Source organism: Tyto alba, unplaced genomic scaffold, assembly GCF_018691265.1.
Source record: "Tyto alba isolate M040663 unplaced genomic scaffold, T.alba_DEE_v4.0 Super-Scaffold_26, whole genome shotgun sequence".
NCBI classification, from domain to species: Eukaryota; Metazoa; Chordata; class Aves; order Strigiformes; family Tytonidae; genus Tyto; species Tyto alba.
Window position 1 is genome coordinate 18,882,892 of NW_024881300.1, and position 24,693 is coordinate 18,907,584.

Here is a 24,693-nt window from a genome sequence, read left to right on the forward strand (position 1 = left end):
CAAACACCTTTATTTTGTCAAAATGAAACAAAAAAATCTGATTGTATAAACTTATAAAAAATTAAATTAATCCCTGTAGCAAATAGTAACAGTAGGACATTCCGCTATGAAATGCATATATCTTGGTGTAGGAGTTCTTAGTACTTCCATTATTATATGTAGCTCAAAAAAAAATATAACCCTATAAAGAAAATAGCTTAAACACTAGAATGCTTTAGCCTTTCTCTCTGATTAAGACATAGACCTCTTCAGATCCCCCAAAGCTGAATTATGTTAGACTTTTTTACCTGGTCAGTCTAGTCAGATGTAAATGCATGTCCTTACATGTTTTCTGTCCAGGAATTTTAAACAAAGATGTGACTCTGATCCCCTCTCAACTACTTCAGTGCTAATATTCATGCTTAGCTGTAGATATAGGTTGCAAAAGCAAGATCCAAGGCAGACGTTCACATTTTTAACAAGGTTTCATGTGTTTTATGTTTATTGCTTGTGTCTGCTTCTTGAATCTCATGTGGAACAGATGATAGACTTGGTAAATACAGATAGTTGGGGAACTAATAAATGTACTGAAAGTGCTGTCTACAATGTTAAGTGGGGAGGTTACAATAACATACTGAGTTTCATAACCACTGCAGAAACCTAACTTGATTTAAACTATGGATTTTGAAAGCAAATATTTATTGTAGATGTTTCATGTTGGAGTTTGTGGGATGCAATCATATGTATGTCCTTATGCCTCGGGATGGACAGCTGTCCCTTTGCATAAGGAGGAAAAAAAAAAAAAAAAAAGTCATTATTTTCTCATTGGTACAGATAACTTTGGGCTGATTGTTTCTACATTCAAACAAAAAAAACCCCGTGAAATATTTAACATGTAACTTTCGCTGTTTCCCAGAAGCATTGTTTTTTGATGGTTGAAAGTTCTACTGTAAAGAAATAAGAAACAGGTATTCAATAGGGAGTTACTAAGGCCTTCTCCAGTACTCATGAGATCTAATTCTCAATGTGTCAGGATTTTCTTTGACTTCCTAATACATGTGGGGTCAATAGCTGTATCATTTACATAAAAGATTTCATTCAGCTTTTAAATGGCAAGCGATTATACGAGAGAGGGTTATAGACCAAGGTCTTGGTTTCATATTATTTATGTTCTAATTAATTTACCAGCCTCATTTCCACCCCCAACCCCTCTCAGCCCCCCCCAATTCTGCTACTAAGTGTTGATCTTTAATAGTTATCATGTTCCTAGCATTAATGGGTTTTATTTCTTTGGAAAGGTCATTCTTGATGTAATGTCACTGTTAACACAAGGGAGCCTGTAAGCTTTAGAGATTTTTCTTTATTGTGATGTGCTCAAAAATGTTCAACTACTTGCTGTCTTTCCCCTGGGGCATGCTTTCTCTAAACTCAGAGTTAGTACAAGTTCTTTTACATTTTTGACTGTGTTCTTGCAATTCATTAAAATTACTCCTCAAGTAGCAGCTGGAACTGCCAAAAAGACCTGGGTCTTTTTTTTTAATTTATTGATGGATGACTGGAGGAGCTTGAAATTTACTGCTTATTGTAAATAAACGCACAAGCCCTTGACTGATAAAATGAGCAGTGATACAACAACTTGAGTCATATCAGTTAAATAAATTAAAAATGTGTGGTAACTAGACTATTGGTAATAAGGTACAGTTAATACTCTTTAGTAAAAGAAAGTAAAATCATTTGAAAACCAGAATTGAGCAAGAAAATACAAAAATGTGTATATTTTAATAATAAGTTGAATTATTAAATAAATTGAATTCTCGGCTGAAATAATATTAAATTATACTATAAATCCTCTGCATCTATCAAACAGTCACTGTTAAAACAATTTAAAGATATGCATATATTTAAGTATGTATGTGACATATAGAAATATGTATTTATTGCATACATTTTTCTCCATTTCATTAAAGTATCTTTCTTCTCCTGATGTAGTTATTTCAAAGTTGATCAGTTATTGTCTTTCTGTTAAAACTCTGATAACTTCTTGCAGTAATTGATGAGCCATCAATGTTACCTGGGGATAGTAGTGCTTTATTTTGACAAGCATATATGAGGCTTGGGGAGGAGCACAAAAGGACTTCAGTGAATTTACTGTAGTGTAATTATATATCTCAGGTTGATCTTCTATGATCTATAGAAGCATGCCTCTTAAGAAGGTTGATCAGACTGGTAACAGCTAATCTACTTCCATTTTTCTTCCCAGAATTCCTATTCTAGGGCTTGTGAGATAAAGGTAAAATAGATAATATGTCTAAGTGTGGTGTACTGTCTAGGATAACTGGCTGCAATTCCAATGACCTCAGTGTGCAAATCTAATAAGGGCTCAAATTACCTCTTTTTTATTATTTTTATTTTTTTGTGTGTGTTGACTATCTACTTGTTCATTACACTGTTTTAAAGCTTTCCTCTACCTTGTAAGCAAAACTTAGCATATAAATGAGCAGTTTCTGGTTTGTATTTTTTTTTCATCCTTCGCTGATTTCTAATCTCAGTTCCCTCTCCTATAGACATGTATTATGTGCATGATGTAACAACAAGTTTTTCCTCTTGATTAGCTGAAAAGAGATTTCTTATTTTTATTTTACATTCTGAAATTATTTATATCTCTAAACTTTACCAACTAGAATAAAAACTGGCATATACCTCTTTATTTCCTGGAACTAGTAAAAAAGACAAGCTGAAGTAGTACTGTATGTTACCATCTACCACTGACATGGTTTTTGGTCTGGTTTTCTGAGATTATATAAACCATATGCTTTTATTGCTTAACCATGTTTTTCATGATTCCCTCTTATAACACTTGAAACCACTGGGCAGTTTTAGTTATAGTTGGAAGGCTGAGCTCTAAATGTCAAGTTCATAGGAGTTTCATGAAAATGAGAAGCTGATGAGAAGATAGAGAACACTTTGACATACCCACTGAAAGAAAGATTGAGGTGCTTAACAGGCCTTGTCCTTACTAAAAGAAAGAGAATCCACCTATGAGCTTGGGGTTTTTTAAACAGAAATCAATAGGAAGCCAGTCTTCAGAACTATTTATTTTAACACTGTCATACTACTATTGCTCGGTATGATTTGTAGTAAAGAAAAAATAATCATGTGATGTGCAGATAACTTTGTGCAAAAAATTGTTTATAGCTTGTTCTACAGAATATATTATCCTTTTTCTGTTGGAGTCAAACAAAAGCATGTCAAAATCAGTAGACAGGTGAGCATTGGGATTCCTGCCTTGTAGCAAATTCTTCATTTTTATGACGAGACTTTGGATGTTAGGCTTCCTCCCCCCCCCCCCCCCCCCAGTGCCATTGGTGGAATTGAGGCTTTTATTTGAAAATATTCAGTTTTTAAATTACTTTCATTCCTGACTCTTTAGGATAAGGTCAGGAAGTGTTCAATAAATATTTTCTTGAAGTTGAAACCCAGACTTTTTCACTTGTACTTATACATTTATGAGTTTTGGGGGTTAGTTCCTGGTTTTGTAATGTTTCAAGGTGATAGCACTGTGTATGTGCTTAATTCTCAAAACCATGCTATTCTTTGAAGGATTGTTTTCAGCAAGCTCATTTTTTATTTAACTTACCATTGCAAAAGACAGATGTTTAGTTTTGTGGTGTAGTAATTATTTCTTTATACTATAACTTTGTGGAATATAAAGAAAATGATAGGTGGAAGGTTGCACTTTTTTTGATAATGATCACACTGTTGGGAAATTAAACATGTATCATATTCCTTATAGTTTCCAGCCATCGTATTCAGAAACCACTATCTGCTGCAAGAAATATGATTTTAATTTTTTCTCTAATGTCTTTTGCCACATCAGTGTTTTCCTGTGTGGAATAATGACTTTGCCCCATGCAACTGCACGTGAAGGGTTATAAATATGTTTAAACAATTCTTAATTTCTTTCTTAAACCCAGAGATCCATATTTTCATTCATCTAAGTGTTTCATGAAATCATTACTGATGGAAAACAGGATCAACCTGTTTATTTCATTAGGTGATAAATAACTAAAATGTTTGGTATAAGCAGATCTTTGAACAGGGTATTGTAATGCAGTTTAGGTTTCGGTAATTCCATACTTTGCAGTATAACCAGATCAGAACTCTGACTTTCAATGTTTCTTCTTTATGCCTCTTTCACTGGTACAGGAGTGCTATTGAATGGCTCATTTGCATTATTCTGTGCCCTGTAAAATGAATTTATTATGCAGCTTCTCTAAATAGGCAAACCAGTTGTAATCTCATTCCAGTGGTGTACGGGTTTCAGCAAAATATGATTACTTTTTTCATAATGGCTAAAAATAAACAAAAAATAACCTTTGAGCCCAACCCATCCTTTTGTCTGAGGAGTCTTATTTGTTAAGTAGTGTTATTAATCATGATGGGTAGGTATTTACTTGTTTAAATAGTTGAGTAATTTTAAAATATTACTTACTTTGAGCACAAGTAACACACTTTGGCCTCCGTTATTAATCATTAAAATACTGCTGTGACCAGCAGGCTGAGGGAGGGGATTCTCCCCCTCTGCTCCGCTCTGGGGAGACCCCCCTGCAGTGCTGGGGCCAGCTCGGGGGCCCCCAACAGCAGAAGGACACGGAGCTGCTCGAGCGGGGCCAGAGGAGGCCACGGAGATGCTGGGGGGGCTGGAGCAGCTCCCCTGGGGGGCCGGGCTGAGAGAGTTGGGGGGGTTCAGCCTGGAGAAGAGAAGGCTCCGGGGAGACCTTCGAGCGGCCTCCCAGGGCTTAAAGGGGGGACAGGGAAGGGGGGGAGGGACTCTTTATCAGTGGGTGTGGGGGTAGGACGAGGGGTAATGGTTATAAACTGAAAGAGGGGAGATTTAGATGAGATCTAAGGCAGAAATTCTTCCCTGTGCGGGGGGTGAGGCGCTGGCCCAGGGTGCCCAGAGCAGCTGTGGGTGCCCCCTCCCTGGAAGGGTTCAAGGCCAGGTTGGACGGGGCTGGGAGCCCCCTGGGCTGGGGGAAGGGGGCCCTGCCTGTGGCAGGGGGTTGGATCTAGCTGATCTTGAAGGTCCCTTCCAACCCAAACCATTCTGTGATTAATGAACCAGGATGATAGCTATTGCCTGGATTATGAAAATCTGAACAATGTTCAGATATATCAATGTAGATGAAACTGTAACTGCATTCTGAGCCCTATAGCTGCAAGCCATGTTGAGTCTGGAAGTCATCATCTATCAGCAAATCCTGAGTTTCAGCTAATAAGCTCTATTGAGAGGGAAGGTTAAGGCTGGGTTCTGCGCTGTAGGATGCCTACCACTTTTGAGCAGGGTTGGTTCCCATCTGGTCAGAAAGGGCATAAACTTAGCAGTGCATGCGGGTTTGCATCTGTGTTTGCATTTCATAAAGATTAATCCTGACTCTGTTTACAAAAGCTGCTTAACATTCTTGTAGCTAAATAGAGGCAATATCTCTATTGATGTCACATTTTTCAGGTCTTTGTGTGTTAGTTAATTTTGGAATGATTGTGATCCAGCAGTATGACAAGACTTTAAAAAGGAAAAGTGGAATTTTAGGAAGCATTAGGCAACATATTTTTGGCTTAGGGAATTATTAATATCACTTACTAGACCCTGGAGAACACTTATCTGGAATTCTTTGTGTATTTCACACATGTGCAAACATAAGCAGGCACAATGAAAGGTTACCAAGATGATCAAAGGAATTGTCGTGGTTTAGGCCTGATTGACAGCCAACCACAATGCAGCAGCTCTCTCTCCCTCCCCCTCCAGCAATGAGAAGGGACAGAGAGCCAGGCTTGGTGTTCGAGATAGGACTGGGATGGGGAAAAATTCCCCTTTATGATCACGAGCAAAAGGCAGACTCATTAGGGGAAGAAAAAAAGAACATACATTTATTACAGACACTAACAACACATAACAGAGTAGGACAGTGAGAAGCATTGGCACATCTTAAGAACACCTTCCCTCCACCCCTCCCTTCTTCCTGGGCTCAGCTCTGCTCCTGATATCTCTACCTCCTCCCCCAGTGGCACAGGGGCAGGGAATGGGGGGTGCAGTCAGCGCTGCCACTTTCTTCATGTTTGGTGAGGGGAGTGTCCGGAACTTGTTCTTCCTGCTCCATCGTGGTCCCCCTCTCACAGGAGACATTCCTCCACAAACTTTCTCCGACATGAATTCTTCCCACAGGCCGCAGCGTTCCCACACTGCTCTGTCATGGGTCACTAACTTCCTCCGACTGGATTCCCTCCCATGGCTGCAGCCCTTCCCGAGCTGCTCCGGTGTGGGACTCCCCTGCATGCTGCAATCCTCCCAGCACTGAATTACAGCACCGGGGCTACCTTTTCCCATCAGACCCCGGCCTTCTTCAGGCACAGCACCTTGATCAGGCAAGCAGAAGCCACAGGCCGTAAATCAATGTCTGCTCCACTGTAGATCTTCATGGGTGGCGGGGGGGGCCGCCCTGCTGTCTCACCACAGGATACAGGGGGGGTCTCTGCTCCAGCACACCTCCCCCCTCCTTTCTTCCTCCGTTCCTCCACTGACCTTGGTGTTCATGCAGCTGCAGCAACTCCTCCTCACCAGTCCGACTGCCCGTCACCACGTCCCTTCTTAAATACATTATCGCAGAGGCGCAGCCGATTGGCTCAATTTCCCAAACAAAAGTGGAGCTGACGTGGAGCTGGGGGAGCTTCGAGAAGCTTCTCACAGGGGGCCGCCCCGATAGCCCCCTCCCCTGCCACCAAAAAACTCCACCACTCACTCAACCCAGGACAGGAATGTATCCTTATAGAAGGATATTGAAAGTGCTTGGTTTGTCTAGCCTAATAAATTGAAGACTTGGAGATGAGAAAGGTTAATTAAGTTATTAGACCAGAGTTGTACAAAAATAAATGACTGTAAATTAACCATGAACAAGTTTATTCTGGAAGCTACAAAATGACCATCAGAATAAGGGTCCAGAATTATGGAGTGCAGGAAGAATTATTTATGATCAGGATCCAAGTGATCTGGCCAAGAGTCTGTATGTTGTGACTGCTTGTAACACCAGAAGTGATTCCTTCCAGGCCTGTATAAGGCTTTTCTGGGTTCCCAAGTCAAGGTTACTCTAAACTAGCTCATGTTCTGATGCATGAAAGATGTGTTAATAAGAGTTTTTAAATAAACTTAACTTTAGGGTGCAGTTTCACTGCAGCTTAACCAGATTGTTGTCCAGACTGGCGGTCTCGCACTCAACCATGCTTTTCCAGCCACACGATTCTGCGGGCAATGGCTTTCACGGAGCTACCCAGTGACTTGATTCAGGGAGCAGATGTGACTGGAAGAGCAGTAGGAATAGTGATTGGCTTCCAGGCAGGACAGCACCTGGGATGAAAGGAACTGCCACAACTCTGGCTTCAAATGGGAGCGCCATGGAAGCGCTCCCATACTTTCCAGTACACTTCTTGTATTATCCTTCTTCACCCTAAGCAGTGTGGATTCCAGAGTTGCTTCGGGCTCTGAACAGACCCTGGGGGTCATATTTTAGCAAACTGATAGAGCTTCTTCTAAAAATCTTGAATTTCAAAAGGAAAGAAGCTGTCTGTTCAGACACTAGTGCTGGTAAATTACTTCCTGAATAACTTAACAAGATTTTCAGATTTATGGAAGATGCACACTTTTTACTGAATATGTGATAAAATTCTTATAATAAACATACTTTCACAAGGAAAATGTTCATAAAAAGAAAGCTCCTGTGCTAGATAGTTTCACAAAAGAGTTTGTCATATTTTGTTTCCAGTTAATGGATGCCTGCTGCAGTCACACGGCTTAGTGACGGGAGAACTGAATTCATTTGAGCCAATAAAGTCATTCTAATTTGCATTTTCATAGCCCACTCTTCAGTACTCCAAGTGTGACTTTCACTTTTAGGACAGAGCTATGCGGTAAATGGATACGTAGGCCTTTTAAAAGAATATTTATCATCCTTGAAGAATCTTAGTGCCAAATCTTAATAGCATTTCTTACAAAAATGACTGGAATTCACTATCAGATTTAGAGGTAGAGCTGTAGAGATGGTGAATACTCCTTGTCTGAACCTCTTTCCTGATAAAAAGAAGAGAGGTTAAAGCCTAAAACAGTGAAAACTTTCCCTTCCAAATGAAAATATTGAATAAGAAAATTCCCCCATATTGTAGTGGTCCAGAAATCAAATTAATACAAGGGAACTGAGTGTTTTATTTAATTTAATCACTTTCAGAGATAAATAATTCAGAATACCTTTATGCAATGCTAAAATACCTTTGTTAATTATGCCAATCAGAGGATAAGTTTTTCAGGCTTTTGAGGTTTTTTGTTTGTGTTTTTTTTTTTTTTTTTTTCTGTTCCAACTGCTGTTGTAAAATACAGAAGACAAGGAGAACTTCATGTCCAGTCTGTATGTGATTTGATGAAACAATTGCCTTAGGACCTTCTGACACTCTAATTGGAGTCTGCATAATGCAGAATCAGAGCCTTACTTAAAGCAGTGTTCTCTTTATTCTATTTAAGTATCCCTCTCTTAATTTCATTTAAATAACTCCCTCATTTAAATCTTGAGTAAAAACCTAAAATCAATGAATAATTCTTACTGACTTCAGTGAAGGCAAGATTTCATTATTTCTCTGCAAATTGTTGTGACTGTGTACTGCTTGTTACTTGTTTTTCTTCTCTGATGGCGGCTTCTCTATCCAATGTTGTCGGTCTTGTGTTGCAGCACCTGAAGAAGAAAAAGGGTTTTAAGATTCAAAGTTCTTGATCTGCATGATAAAAATATTTTGTCATGTGCAATTTAATTCAGTGTTGGCAGTTCTCATTATTCTGATTACTTTTTTTTCCTCTCAGTTCTCAGCTTTTAAGATCACCGTATTTTATATGAAAATATGAAGTTTTCATATGCAAAAAGCAAATTTCTAGTTCTCATGTTTCCACAGAAAAGCTTGGAAGCATAAATTTTCAATACTCCATTCCAAGTAAATTAGTCAAATGAATAAAAAAGAAATCCCAAAATCATACTTCCAAAAAACCCCCACCAAAAACTCAAAAAAAAACCCCAAAACAAAAAAAAAAAAAACCAAACCCCCAAACTCTCCCAAAAAACCCCAAACAACAACAACAAAAAAAAAAAAACCACAAAAAGAAAACCACCAAAAAACCCCTCACAACCAAAATCTTCTCAGGAAGTGACTCATAATTTTTGAACTTTTGAGATTATTATTAAATATGACTGTGATTTATATTTCAGCTCTTCTCATGTGGAGTTTTGTATTAGTTTGTTTGTATTTCAAATTACTCTCATGAAGCCACAGGTAAAATGTGGTCCTACAGAATATTGCCCTCTAAAATGAGATTTGTTTGCATTTATTCTGTGTAAAATTCATGTCTGGGCAGATGGTTTCCACAGGTGTCTGCACCATTTACATCTCTAATGAAATAAAGCCTTGCACAAGGATGAATTTCACACCATAAGAATGTGTGAGAAATGCAATTAATATTCTGAGGCTTGCATTTTTGTGATAGTTGATCTCATACAGGTAGGGCTAATGAAATATGAGAGTGTTTATAGTAAATGGTGAGAAAATTCATTTCCAGAGTGAGGATGTGGCCAATCAAACCTGAATGGAGTTGCTTCATGTGCAGAAACTGGGCAAGTCAAATGGGACATAAAGGTTTTGAAATTCTTTTGGAAGGTCATTTCAGAGACTTTCAGTTGCTAGCAGAGGAGGTAGAAGAGTCCTGCTTTTTGAGATGTGGTAATACCCAAAGGTACTTTAACATCAGGGGTTTTCTTAATTTCCTATGCAGTATAGTATAAAATTGCCATCCTCTTTTGCTTTCCAATCCATGTTCTAAGTGAGCAGCTTTCAGTGCAAATGTTGAGGTCAGTCAAGGTGGCCAGCATGTGTGTGCTGTTTTATTAAGTAAAAAAAAAAAAAAAAGGTGTTTCATAGGCTTGATACCTCATCAGAAGTATAGTTCTAGTCCAGTGACCAAACTTGCACAAGAGTTATCTAACTAGTGACATTTCCTTACAGTGACTGGTAATAAATTCAGAAAGACAAATTGCCAGGATATTAAAAAAGAGTCTTCGCTCTGTACATTTCTGAAAAGCTTCTCATAACCTACTTGTTATGAAGAACTTTGATTTTGCTTGTCAGTGAATACAGGATCTGTAGGTCTGAGTAGTCACAACTCCCTGGTTTGCTTTTCAGACTTCTACCCCTTTAGATTTTCATGAGTGAATGATGTTTGCTGCATAATTGTCATATTCTTTCAGGAATGAGGGTTTTTTTCCTTAGTAGTGGGTGAAGGATCCTTTTGTACTACTTGCCCAGTATTTACATGACTAGATGTGTGAACAACATTTATATATTCTGAATCCTACATATATGATACTCAAACATTATTTTCAGTATATTTAGGTGCAGTTTTTCTTTAGACAGCTATCAGCCCATAAGCCCTTTTATTATACCCAAAAGTATGAAATCTACATGGTACTTATATTCAGAATGTGTTCTTCTTTGAATAGTCTCTTTGCCTTCAACATGTATCTGCTTGGCTTATTTTTTCACAGTATTTTTAAGGACTCTTTTCCACAAAGTGAAGAACCTCAACAGAAATTATTTTAATGAGGTAGAAATTTTGCTCAACAGAAGTTTCGTCATGAGAAAAATAATCTAAAAGAATAATTGTCTTCTTAAAAGATAATTAATTAAAAATTCTTAGTGTGGTGACAAATTTAACATCTTGTCTGACATGTTGAGAAGAAAGTGCCTGGAATTGCACAAGTAGAATAAAATGTTCCATTTCACAGCAAGGCCAAGCCTGAGTCTTGTAATTATTTCAAAGGGAGTAAAGGTCATTTTCTATTTGCTACATCTGTATTATGTGAGGCTTCTGTACCAGGCTTACAGAAGTTAACTCATGACCTATTTAGATTGCCCAGATTTTAAAGTCAACTTACACTGTCACAAATCTGATAAAGTAGACATATTCCCTTCTCTATGTACTGACACAGATGATGTCCAAAGCAGGCATTTTATTTATAGCTCTGTAAGACAAGAGTTTCAACTTTAGGATGCCAGTAGCTGAGAGATCAGAACATGATTTGTCTCTTACTTGCTGTGTTAATCCTTTAGGGGAAGAGATGTTTGTAGTTAAATTTCAGTATATGTTGCTTGGGCTACTTTTCTGGTGTGGACTTGTTATATAATTTTTGCTTCAGTCCTTGCTTGCATCTTGAGATTGTAAGGATATTCCTTCTGCTGTGATTGCATTTTTATGCATATTCATTCAGTAACACCATGAGTCAGAAAGGCAGGTACTTTAAAATTGCACCTGTGCATACAGAAAATGTGTGTCTGTCTGCCTGTGTATGTGACCATTTAAATGCATATAAAACTATTTTGTTTAATAATCCATAATCAAGTTTTATGAACAGTTTTGAGGTCAGGCTCTAAATGTGTCAGTTCACATTGGCAGATGTCTCTTACTGGCAGATCAAATAGGACTTGTCCAATTCTCAAACTGTATAGAGTCCAGAATCTCCAATAAAATCAATGTATCAATGTCAATAATTGAATGAGGAATTGGACACTGTTTTTTAAGCCTTTGTAAGAAAGGCAGCAGTTATGCGGATATATGGAAGTGAATAGTAGTCAAGTGTATTGTGCTTTGACTGGTGTATTCCTTTAAGTCTTTCTTGGTTAATCCTTCAAAGGGACAAACATAGAGCAGGTCACGATGGAAGGCAAAGGCATCCATCTGCTGCATTTGAGTACCACCAGCTTAATTGTCATGAAATATTCTGGCTGTTTCTCACAGTCTGTTAGCACTTCTAGCCAAGCTTTTATAGCAAATGTCAGTGACATGAAACAAATGATCCAGCAGTTGGTTTCAATAAGAAGAACTAATGCAGACCAGGTGGAGTATTGCTGTCTTTGGTTTTCGTAAATGGGATCACATAAAACTTACAGTGAGTGTGAAGTGCATGAAGGGAGAGAGTAGATAGTGTATTGCTCTGATGCAGCGAATGGGCTATGAAAGATGGTTAAGAGGGAAACATGCAGATGTTAAAATTTTTCAGGACATCTCTGTAGGATCAGGATCATCCTACCTAGTTAATAATGTGGTGGAGGTAGAACTGAGAAATGTGTGAGATGTTGGTATTGGGTTGGGAGAAGTAAAAGTACAGTTAGTCACATGAGCTGGTGAAGGAGAAAGGAGCCTTCAGCATTCATCTGTGTGGTATAAGGGAGAAATTGTCCTCACTTTACAGTTGAAGAGTTTTATTTGCAAAATTATCATCACATGTTGAGGGTGCGTTGGGTAAATAGACCCATTTGTGCAGGGCCACTTGAATTTTAGAGCAAATGTTACTCAGAACCATTGTGTTTGACCACTTTCTTCTTGGTCACTACATGTGTCCTCTCTACTTAATTTTTCTTTGGCTGTCCAACAAGTAGCAGATCGGCCATAATGTTGAGATCAGAGTACTCTGTACATCAACTGAAAGTCAGGTTGTGAAAAACACCTTTGGAGATTCTGAAGCAGAAATTTCTTTTGAAAATGTGGTTACACACATCGAGGTTGAAAAATACAGATTTGGATTTCCCTACTCTTGAACTTTGCTACATTTGCCTTTCTCTTTAACCTCTTAAAGTTGGGGTGGTGTTTTTTTTTTTTTTTTTTTTTTTTTTTGCTGCCTCTTTCTGGATATTCTTATCCCCATGCTCTTATTTAAAAGTTGCTGAGAAAACTAGCCTTTCAGGTTGTTGTCTCTATTCAGGGATAGAACACAACCCCTCAGAGACTGAGATTAATACTGTACCTATGTCCAGCCAATTTTATTTTGAATTTAAGCTTCATCCTTTGCTAAGGTGTTCTTGTGGTGACAGGGAACTTTGGTGACCACGTACTAACAGTGACACAAACTGTATTCAACTCTTCCCTTGGTGTAAACTAGTTTTTTATTACAGGGAAGATGGACAAAGCGTGGCTCAGAGAGGAAAAAATGAAATTAAATAAAAAAAAAGCCAACAGTTTACATTTGTTAAGAAAGAAGTTCTTTTATAAAGGAAACTTCCATGATGTAAAACTTCACCCTTGCTTATGGAATTCCTTCTGTAACTTGGTGATCAACTTTTTGAAACTAAGTTTGCAGACCCTAGTTTATCAATTATTTAAATCAATTTAGTGCTTAATTTAAGCATATATTTAAGTGAAACTGTATTCACATGTGATTTTTAGGAACAACATTACATCCTGTGTTTTCACAAAGACCAGTAATATCCTTTATTGATAATGTGAACTGAACTTAACCTTGACAGCTACTATTTTGTAATTTTTCATGCCAGCCTGCATATATAAAAGCAGAAACCTTACATAAAAAATTGTTTAGCAATATTTGAAGGGGAAGTATGATGTGATGGATATTTTGTTTTATGAGCATGGAGGCCAATGTTTTGTTTTATGAGCACTGAGTCTAAACCCAGTATCATTCCCAGAAGCCAACATGATGGATGAATGAGTGGATGTTAAAAGTCCATTTTCTTTTTTTTCCTTAGGTTCTGCTGCTTGCATGTGCAGAAGATTTAGAATGTGTCCCTGGGTTCCAGCAAAAGGTTTTTTATATCGAACAGCCATTTGAATTCACAGAGGACCAGCCAGTTCTGAACCGTATGTTATTTTCATATATTACTATTGTGCAAAAATCAGAATTGCTTATGTATTCATATCTCGCCTGCCATTTATCAAAAAGCTTTTTTTTTTTTTTTTTTTGAGTACATAGGATTTTGAATATTACTATGAGTCTGTCTGAGTTTCTCTGCATTAATCCTATAACTCTACAGGCTTTACTCTGTTCCATGTATTAGAGATGGCAAAATACAATATATAATCATCCAGCATAATATGAATATTGTGAAAACTTAGAATCATACACTTTTTCAAAAGTAAATTTGCTCTGAATTTTTTTGATAGTCTTTCCTATAACCTTGGAAGTTAGGGCTTGCCTATCAACACTTCATTATTGATTCAGCTCTGCAACTCAGATTTAGAAGCTGATATCTTAAAAGTTTCATTTATATCCAGTGCAAGTCCAAGTCTTTACATGAAATTCAGAGGAGGCTGGATGAATCTTGTGATCATCAGTTTTAGCAAATTGTTACTACACGTGTCTTACAACTGGGATATTCGGTAATACTTCCAATGACCAGGTGTCATGTTATAAAATCCAATCTGTCACTGTGTACTCAAAGCATTAAACTGAAGGATATTTAACAATCTTTCAGTCTTGGTGTTAGTTCATTCAAATACTTCAGTGAGCAAGTGTTACAACTTGTTCATTCAGTTCTGTGGCTTTAGGACTTCAAGCATGTCGAACTGGTGTAGTACTTTATCCAGTGGTCAATGATTTTGACGCCTTAAAAAAGATACTAAGTGCTGCCATTTTTATAACTTCCAAACACACATTTTTACATGTGATACATATTACTGATAGTTTCTTTGTCATGCTTGGTTGCTTGCTGTTGAGCTAGGAATTCTTCTGTGTATGCAGTATGAGATAGTAGTGCTTGGCATCTATATACAATATCACAGAATGTTTTGAGTTGGAAGGGACCTTAAACACCAGCTAGTCCCAACCCCTCTGCCCCAGGAGGGCCCCCTTCCCCCAGCCCAGGGTGTTCCCAGCCCCGTCCAACCTGGCCTTGAACCCTTCCAGGGAGGGGGCACCCACAGCTGCTCTGGGCATCCTGTGCCAGCACCTCACCACCCTCACAGTAAAGAATTTCTTCCTTACCCTGTTCCTTGGCTGCTCAGACAATTCCTCTGTATTCCTCTCAGGCTATTTGTCCTTACTTCCACCCTCTGCAGGCTTCATTTTTGTGTTTGAGTTCATCCAGAAGCTCCTTGTTCCACATGCAGGCCTCAGTGGTTTTGCCTGACTTCCTCTTTGTCAGGATGCATCGCTCCCAAGCTTGGAGGAGGTCATCCTTGAATATTAATCAGCTTTCTTGGGCCCTTCTTCCATCTAGATCCTATCTAGGTTGCTTATCTAGATCCTACAATGTGATACATGGTGATAGTTTGGTGAAATCAAAAAATGCAAAGCAATATTACTCATTAAATGCACACATTTCCCATCTCAGTTCCCTCCAGATATTACTACTACATATTGATATATTTTCACTATTATCAGTGTTTGGATAAAGGTGTAATCTGTGCATGTTCATTTTAAAATAGCACTAACTTTTCAAAATGAAATGTCAGAATTAGTTGCCAGTGTCTAGTGAAATGACTCTCTTAAGTTTAAGTCATTCAGTCCTTAACAGGTGCTAAATTAAACTTTTAGGATAACATTTTTAGTCTAAGCATTTTGATAAGTTACTCAGTCTGAGTTGCATTTTTGGAGGAAATCTGGACCATAAGTAGTAAATCCTATTCACAGAGATGTGAAATTGTTACTCAGTTTAGAAGAGACATTTCAAACTTCTAGTTTCTTTAGGCAATTTTTTTTTCCTTTGAAATTCTTGTTTTAGAGTTGACAAACACATCATTCCTACATGATTAAAAGTAGAAATTCTTAGAATATAGGAAGTATAATAGATGTAATAAGCATGCATATTTGAAGACCTATGCAAAGAAAAGTAACATTAACAAGTTAGTGTTAAGTTGAATAAAAAATAACCTTTGTTGTAATCTTTGGCTCCTTCAGAACCTTGAGGCTGTAGTGTGTTTGGCCAGATCTCCTGCTGATTTGTGCTTGTCCTCCCAAACACCTAGAGGATGAGTTGGTTAGGCCAAAGTTGTCTGGGCTGCTCTGTGGTGACCCAGCAAATTGCACTGGTGTGAAACTAGCACAGTAATTAAGATGCCATCATTAATGTGAGAAGGAGGGAAGAGCAGGAGGAGATTTAGAAATGCCTGGAAACAATCTTCAGAATTAAATTATTTTAATAAGCAGACAATAAATTGGCTTAATATGTAATGTTCGACAAAGGCAGACTGTCGATGCATGATTCTAGTTAATTCAATCACTCGTAAACAGTATGCCCTTCATGCAGCAGCATTAAACCTCTGCACAGTTTCTTCATTTTAGCTGTCAACGGAATGGATATTTTTAATTGTCTGTTTGAATACACTTTGCATGCTCTTTCATCTTTTTATACCCATTACCTAAGAGCGGTGTAATTTAGCAGTTGCATTGCAATGTGAGGCTTACCAGGGCTATGTAAATTAATAAAGCGAATGTGCAAAGCAGGCCTATAGCAGTGATTGTTTCTGTAGTTCTTGATAAGCCAAGGACCTCCTTAATTCTTTTCTGAAGTACAATAAACTAGTCTCTTTTTTTTTTTCTTTTTTTTTTTTTTAATTTTTCAATTTAAACAAGGACTGACTGTACATTTCGTCATGTGTTTCTCCCTTGTAAATAAATATATGTTATGACTGGTTCTTATGTATTTGTTAATTCTACATACAGCAACTTTACATTTACTGATGGAAGAAGAAGGAAGAGAAGCCCAAAGTGAGGGTGCAGAATTTTATCTTACTACTTATTTTGATTTGTACCAATTCTTATCAAATTCTACCCATCAGTTGGCCATAAAAATTATATCAGTCCAGTTGTGTATGCATAGCCTCCATCCCATTAGTTTCACTGGAATTCAGTTGCTATTTCTTAGCTTCTATTTCACTGTGCTCAGGCTGAACTGCTTTTTTTTTGATTTACCATTGCATCTCACTTAATAGCAACATCCAGACTTCGATTATTTTATTTTCCTAATTTTGTTGTTTATTCTTCCTAACTTTTGACTTTTTTGTCATCAGACACCTTTATCTCCTTATACCTTGTGTTTTCTGTGACCACAAGATCAGGCATTGCTCTCCTACTTTTGATCTGACCAGTTTGTTTCCCTGAGTTCTGTTTTCTTAAAACAGATGTTCCCATGATGTAGTGGGATAGGATTCATAGAGTCACTTTCTAAAATATTAGAGGGTCTGTCCACATAATTATTGTTTTAGCAAGCAGTTGCATTACTGTATTTTTTTTTTTTTTTTAGTTTAGATCTAGCACCATCTTCTGCAATCAAATAGAGAAGATCATAAAGAATGCTATATTCTTGATAAAGCAATAATTAACAGGATTTAATTACAGGTTTTATACCTTTCTGAAACATTTGTGGCCCAGAAATGCTTCCCCATCAGAAAGCTTGTCTTCGGCAAGGCTGACAGGTCACTGGTAGTGACAATGTTCAGTCATGGTAGGCTGATAGAAAGTTCCTAATCAGACTCATCAAATGTGGAAATGTAATTGTGTTACATTAATCATGTTTATACTTAACATACATGAGTCTTGGCTTTTGGGGGTATTTTTAATTGACAATGAATCAAATAGTGCACTTGAAAAATTGAGGCAATTAACATACAGACGTTAGGTGATGTGTTGTGCATACTAAACTGGGGAATACATTGCCAGTGATTTAAATGTCAAAACAAAGGAAGTTTTTACCCTTACTTGAAAAGCTTTAATTTGGATGTTAATTAATGGCTGACCTCTTCTGTCTCTTACGTGATAGATTGCATGTTTCAGAGCTTGAGCTGCTTCAAGATCAGGATTTTGTCTGTCTGCATTTGGGTACTTTTTTATTCTGTAGATTTTAACAAAGAATTTTCTGTTCAACCATACTGAAAATCTTTGTTTACTCATATGATGGGAAATATATTAGTCTGCTTATCATTAATGCTGAAAGGCAGTTCTTCTGTTGTCTAGCAAAGCTGTAGCCTCCAACAAAATTTCTTTTGTTCAAACCGAATAATGCGTGTGGAAAGATCAGAGAAGACCATTCCTACTATTGCAAAATCACGGGTGTACATGGATCACAGCACCAATCATGCTCACATCAAACATTTCCTATTGATCCTCAGATGATGCCATGTGAGATTTGTGATTTATCACATCTTCTCTTCCCCTTGATTACCATGCCATTTGACTGTACAGATAGCCTCTCTCTGTGACTGTTTCATTCTGTCAATATTACTGCTGTTACTCCCTTGTTTATTCTGATCCATAAAATGTGTGTTATCACACACACTTGATTCCTCTCCCCCTGCTTCACTTTTTCTTCAGCTTGTATAGAGCCAATGTGGCACCGTAATTCAACATACTATAATATGGAAAACCATCTACATAGTTCTAACACAAGGTAGGATTTTTGGCTTAGTAATTTAATGAGGTAGGATTTTTGGCTTAGTAATTTCTTGCAGGGAAAAGTGTCTGGACTTTTGGGAAACAGCTAGATAACTATGGATTTTTCACCTATCCAAGTGTACATATTTGTAGTGCATCCTTGTTGAAATAGTTGTGGCTTTTCAAAACACAGAGGTCTTTAAAGCATTTTGAATTCTACAAACATCTTAAAATTACTTTCATTTCACATAAATCACTGACTATGTTAAGAAATGTACTTCTTTAGAAACTGTTGGAAAACTACTTGGTTCCTGTGTTTGGCATGTGGTAGCAGGTTCTACAGAAATGTGTCTCAACTTTTCTACCCAGATAGCAGAATGTTTTTTATAGTCTAAAATATATCTTTATGTGCATGTACCCATGTATAGAACTTGAATACCAGAGCTTCAGTTGTGACACTTGGATACATAATTAAGACCAGGCATCTGGGACTCTGTTATGCCATGTGGACAGAAATATCAGTCAGGATTTGAAGCCAAACATTAGAGATATCTATTAATCACACTATTCCCACCAAAATGGCTGTAGGAAGCCAAGCTCATGTTACTAAAACTCCAGGAAATATCTGGGGGTATGCAAGAAGGTTGAAAAGTTGTGGAAGTAATTTTTATAGTGGGAGACTGGAAACTTTGCAACATGTTCACAGAGGCAGAGCGAGGAGGATCTTGAAAGGGAAGATCCTTTTGCACTTAAATAGCCAAGGCATTCCTTTTTAATTGAAGTTTGATGCCTAGCTCTTACACAGAGGGAGAAAGTTGTCTTCATATGTGTTGCAAATATGTATTGTGATTAACTAATATAGAACATCTCAGATATGTCTGAATAAATGTATGCCGATTGATGTTGCAACATAACAGAATATCATATCATCTGCTAAAGAACCTTCACAAGATTAAAGCAAAGCAAAACAGGAAAAAAAGGTGGTTGAGTGCCAGGTGGTCAGACAGTTGTCTTCCAAACAGTGCATGTCTACTTATTAATAGGACCTGAAGGGAATTGAGTTTAAAATGGACTGTTTGATTTTTATACATATATGTTTAATTAAACTGTTTTTTAAAAAGGTAGGACATTAGGCTGCACAATGTGGAAGAATTATTTAGTCTCTGAAAAACAACTTCAGGGCTAAGTCAAAATCTCTCAGGGATGTCCTTGGCTTCTATAGAGCAATGGAAGGGAAGCCGTATGTGTTGGTGAAACCTTCTCCTGTCATTATAATTCCAAGTTGGAAAAATGAGGATCTAAACTCAGAAAATGTCTTCTCTACTTTGTTGAGAAAAAACATCCAACCCTGTTTTTTAAAAAAAAAAAAAAAAAAGTAGGTGAGGATATTTTCAGTAACACTGAATGCTCTAACAGGTTGATCTGGATATAAGAAGATAAAAGTTGCAGATTACTTGGTTCAAGATTTAATTTGCTTCTGGAGACTTTCCAAGAGCCATAATGCTTTGTGGATAATACTTTTTGAAATACGTGTAGGCTTTGGTTGGCTGAAGTATGCCAGCTGTTCTTCTAATAGTCTAAATCAATGGCCAACTGCTCAGTATTAGCACGATGGGTCTTTTGCTCAGTGCTGTGCAAACCTTATATTAATAATGTCCCCAGGTACTTCAATGGAAGATTTCTCTGTTCATTTCCAGTTGGCAATTCCAAAACAAAAAAATCAAATTAACTAAGCTAACTCCCTAACTGATTAACAATGCAAGCCAAGAGGCAACCTCATTTTCTGCAGGTGTATAAACATGTTGGAAGGCCAAAGTCTGTTTAGTGTTGTGTTTTGTTTTGTTTTGTTTGTTTGTTTGTTTTTGTGGGTTTTTTTGGTGTTTTGTTTTTTTTTTTTTTTTTTGAAAATGTAGGTAATTTAGCTTTGGACAAAATTGGCAAACAAATAGTCTGACACTAATTGCTTATGGTTGAGAAAATTTAACAGGGTTATCTTCCTAAGGAAATGAGGGGTAGGGGCATATGAATTCTGGTTATCATTTAGAGCTGGGGTCATGCTCAAGAGGCTACACCATCAGCCCAGCTTTGTCAGGAGGAAGCTGTTGTTCATATCTGATGAACAGATGCAACACAAATTACTGCATGGTGAGATATTAATGTATTTATGTAGTATGTAGCTTTGTATTTTCACAGACTGTATTTCTGACAGAGCTTTTAATTTGTGGATCTTAGGAAAGCACTATTTGAAAGAATCATGGCTAGCTAACCTTTTCCATTACATTTCAAAGTGCAGTGTGGATGTTTAGCAAGAACTAATGGGAGTGTGTGAGGTTAAATCTTCCTTTAAACATAGAATCTCATTTAAGTTAATGATATCTTAAAGCATGCAAGTATTCTTGAAAATAATTGTAGATGTAGTTCACAATTAATTCTTAGCTTTTAGTATTTCTCTCTGCTAATCCAAATCAAATTATAACTCTTGTAATGTAATTATGCTCATGGTTCAACTTGCAGTTTTTCTTTCCCCTTCCTTATTTAAAGCAGTCTTTCCTGGATAGAGCAATCTGTCTGTATCATCAGCTAGTGTCTGCTTTAAAGGACACATGTCCTTTTTACATAGCTTTCGTGTGGCATGTGATCTCTTAGTCTTGCTCTGAGAATAAGTAACACTGGGAGTAAACTCAAAGTCTTTCGGAAATGTATTAGACTGAGTGCTGTTTTCTAGCTGGAGGCCAGTGTTCCTGATTTTGTCTTATGTCTCTGCTCAGTTTATCTACCTGAACTCTTTCCTCTAGAGAAGGGAGAGAAAAAGTAACTTTTTATGCAGTGATTCTGAAAACCTTGGTCATCTTGGAATGGCTTTGTGCATATTTGTATGCCTTGTACCTACTGCTGCTGCTTGGGCAGACAAGTGAAGCTGTAGATAGAGGAGTAAGTGCATGTCGTGTTCTGTGAGGTGAATATTAACTAAAATGTTTGTGTTGTGTTTTTTTTTTGTTTTTTTTTTTTTTTAATCCCTGAAGAAATATCAGCCCTGGTGAGTGATAGGATTTGCTGAAATAAGAAATTGGCTAAAAAAGAGTACCTGAAAAGGGATTATCTTTAACAAAAATCTTTCTTTTTAAACAAGGTGAAAATAAAACTGGGAGCCCTGGGAAGGCCTAAAAGATGATTCATATAGTGATCTGGGATGCTGCTTTTTAGACAGGGCTTCCACTTTCAATACCAGCTTTGATTTGTTTCCTTTCTTAAAAAAAAAAAAAAGAAAAATAAAAAAAAAGAGAACTAAAAAACCCCAGCAGTGCAACCTTCTTGTTGCGGAGAGAACTGAAGCAGAACTGAGGGGCATTTAAAATGGCAGCAAAATGGAGGCAATACTGGAGCAGCTTACAGGCAGCCAATATCAAAAGAGAAATTCAACACTGAAGTTGTAGTCAGCGTTGGTATATCTTTGCCACTTTTGAAACATTTGCTACCAAGTACCAGAACTTATATTAATAATTTAATTGATTCATGGGACCGTACTGCAGCTAGGGATTCAGGTTTATTTTACTGAAGGGCAAACGGCGAATCTCTTGTATCCCTTATCGACAGTGGTGTGAACACCTTGTCTAGATCTAGATTTATGTATAAACTGTGTTGTCCTCTCTTGCAATTTCTGCCAAAATACTGAAAAGCAGGGTGTAGAAAATGGGTGTATTTTAAATTTTATTTATATGATATTCTATATCTAGAATATATTCTATACTAACCATACTAATAAGAAACATTGTGTAAATGGCTTCAGGCATGCAGGTTTTGTTTACCTTCTTTTGCGTGGCAGTGAACTAGCAGCAACAGAAAATGTGCTCTGGTTTGCTAGAAAACCCAATCTCCTGGTTACAAGTAGGACTCCTGCTGACTTTATTTAGCTGGAATTTTAATTACAGTGCCAGGTCCCAACTCCTACAATAAAACAGTAGGGAGACCACTATAGTTTGACCTTTATAAAACATTAACACCAACCTATACAAAAATATAACTTCAACTTTAAAAAATATACATAGTGGGAGGTAGAATTCAAGGAATTATGAAAATAGTGTGCATGTAACATTTTTTACTTTTGGCAAAAAACATAAATACACGCTAGTGTAGACACCAAAGTGACGTTGGCATGTTTGGTTTCCTGTATCCATCTTCTGGTCCTGATAAATGCTGCACAGTTAGCAGAACAATCTTTTCATGGTTTTATCATGCCTTGGGAAAGCAGTTCTGCTGCGAGGCTTAGAATAAAGGATACTATACAAACCATATGGAAACTGTTGATGTACAAAAAAAGTATCTGTTTCTTTCCCCAGAAGAGTTAATTCAGGAAATTTCAGGTGCCCACTCATTCCCTCTGAATCTCTCCTTGTCACTCTCCATTCTCCTGTCCCTTGCTGTATTCTCTGGAGGGGGAGAGGTATTCACGAGTCAGCTGCTGTGAGTTGTACCCTGGGCCAAGTGCCCCTTTCTCCCGACAAGAGTCACAAAAGAATGAGGTTGGGGCTGAAGAGGAGAAATGGAACAGGACAGCCTGTGCCCAAGTTGTGTTGGAATATCAGTGCAACATCACTGTTGGAATATGAAATGTGTAACAGTACGGGCTCCCAGCTCTATTCGACACCATGAATGGTCACAAAGATGGTTAATTCTGGCTAAAAGAGTTACTGAGTTGTGGTGTGAGAGCTCACAGTTTTTTATAGGTCTGTCATCATGGAAATGTGATTAAGAGTGTGCTTCAGGTCTCCCATTGTCTTTAATATCTTTCAAAGCATAGTTTACTAAATTGTACGCTTTTTTTTTTTGTGAAATTGAATCAAAGTTGTAAACACAAGGATACTTTAAATGAATTGTCTCCCATAATAAAAAATAAAGATGTTTCAATGCCAAGGCTATAAGTTGCTTTTATGTGACCTTAAACCATTTTTGTTTTCATTATCTGTCACCTTTATTTTGCTGTTTGCTTGACAGGTGAAGTGTTAACTATCCAAATCTGTTGTTCTTTAATTGTACTCCTGACGTTATGTTTCACAGCACGTTATATTATGGATAGCTGCTGTTAGTAAGATGCACCTATTTCTGTGGTGCATAATGCTATATGGCAGATATACTGGGGAAGAGAAAGAAAGAGTATATATCAGTTTCTGGGAATGGGAACGTTTCAGAACTCAGACTTTCACCAACTTAATGGTTTACAGGCCCATTTCAGGTTTAAAGCTGTCTTGAAGAGCTGTCAGCTATTAAGTATTGCAGTTAGGGAGCTTCCCAAGGATTCATTGTGGCTGAAAGATCATGAACTCAGTTGCCTAAGAATACGTTTTATTGTCTAGTTACTATTTTTTTTTTTTTTTTAATGTCTGTCTTTGCTTTTGATCTTGACTTTTCTAGGCGAAAGTGGTATTCAGCCTGGCTTGTATTTGTGGAGAAACAATACAAGTGTGACACAGAAGAAAATAGCAAATAGTGATTTTACAATATTTTTCTAGAGAAATTAAAGCAGTATTGTGGGAGCAATACAGTGCAATTTGCAACCAAAGAGCTCATTTCATATAAACTTTAAAAGTTAGGTTTGTGATATAGGAAATAATCTAAAATTATCTTTAATAATAGAGCTGATCAGTTCACTCTTCTGATTAATAAGAAAATGCAATGCTTAAGTAAGGTCTGGTGTTTCTTCTGAGAAAAGTCAAATCTTATGCAGGTAGGCATGAGCTTTTTGGCATAATAGAACAGCAACTTGTCGACTGTAAATCAAAATAAGAAACTTTATTAAAAATGATATTATTACTTCTGGCACTTCAGTTTTATTCTTTGAGACACTGTCTTTAATAGCTTCTCCAATAAAGTTAAAAGAAACTAAAATATAGAAGCTTTAACACTTACATAATAAATCTATTAATCTTAATGTTTCTGGAAATATGAGGCATTGAGTACTTAGTAGTGTTTTTATAAGTCAGCATCATTTCCCAGAATTGTATGATACTAACTACAGTTAGTGCTGATAATTAATTGAAACGAAATTACTTGTACGATGAATGAGTGCTGGACACATTTGACTTCAATCTTTCTGGCACCGTGGCTATGCTTTAGATCCTGATTTAGCAAGGTATTTAAGCAGCACCTTAAGTTCCCTCCACACTCTCTATATAAATTTGACTTCAGTGTACCATAGGCCTAAATTCTATTAGCTTCAGCACAGGGTTTTGCTTATGCAAAATGCTTGCCCTTTGTGAAAGGCTTTGCGATGGCAGAATTGTAAGGTGACTGTTACCTATGCAACCATGCAAAACAAAAAAAAAAAATCATACAAGTTTCCTAGCACATGTGTTTTCTGTGGCAAAACAGATGATTCAAAGTGATTATGCTCAGAACCATAAACACAGCATGAAGTTCAACTTCCATGGGCCAGTGCTGTTTCTGCTGAAGTTTTGTTTTCCTGCAGAAGTCTGTGCCA

At 37.3% G+C, this 24,693-nt stretch overlaps 1 protein-coding gene across 2 annotated transcripts in view; it reads left to right on the forward strand.

Annotated features, from left to right (window-relative positions):
• CDH13 (cadherin 13) overlaps window positions 1-24,693 on the forward strand; it is a 517,510-nt gene that overhangs the window by 85,496 nt on the left and 407,321 nt on the right. For both annotated transcript variants that reach the window (XM_032990683.2, XM_032990682.2), the window contains exon 2: window positions 13,597-13,708. In XM_032990683.2, the coding sequence (XP_032846574.2) occupies window positions 13,597-13,708 (112 nt within the window). The remainder of the gene's footprint in view (window positions 1-13,596; window positions 13,709-24,693) is intronic.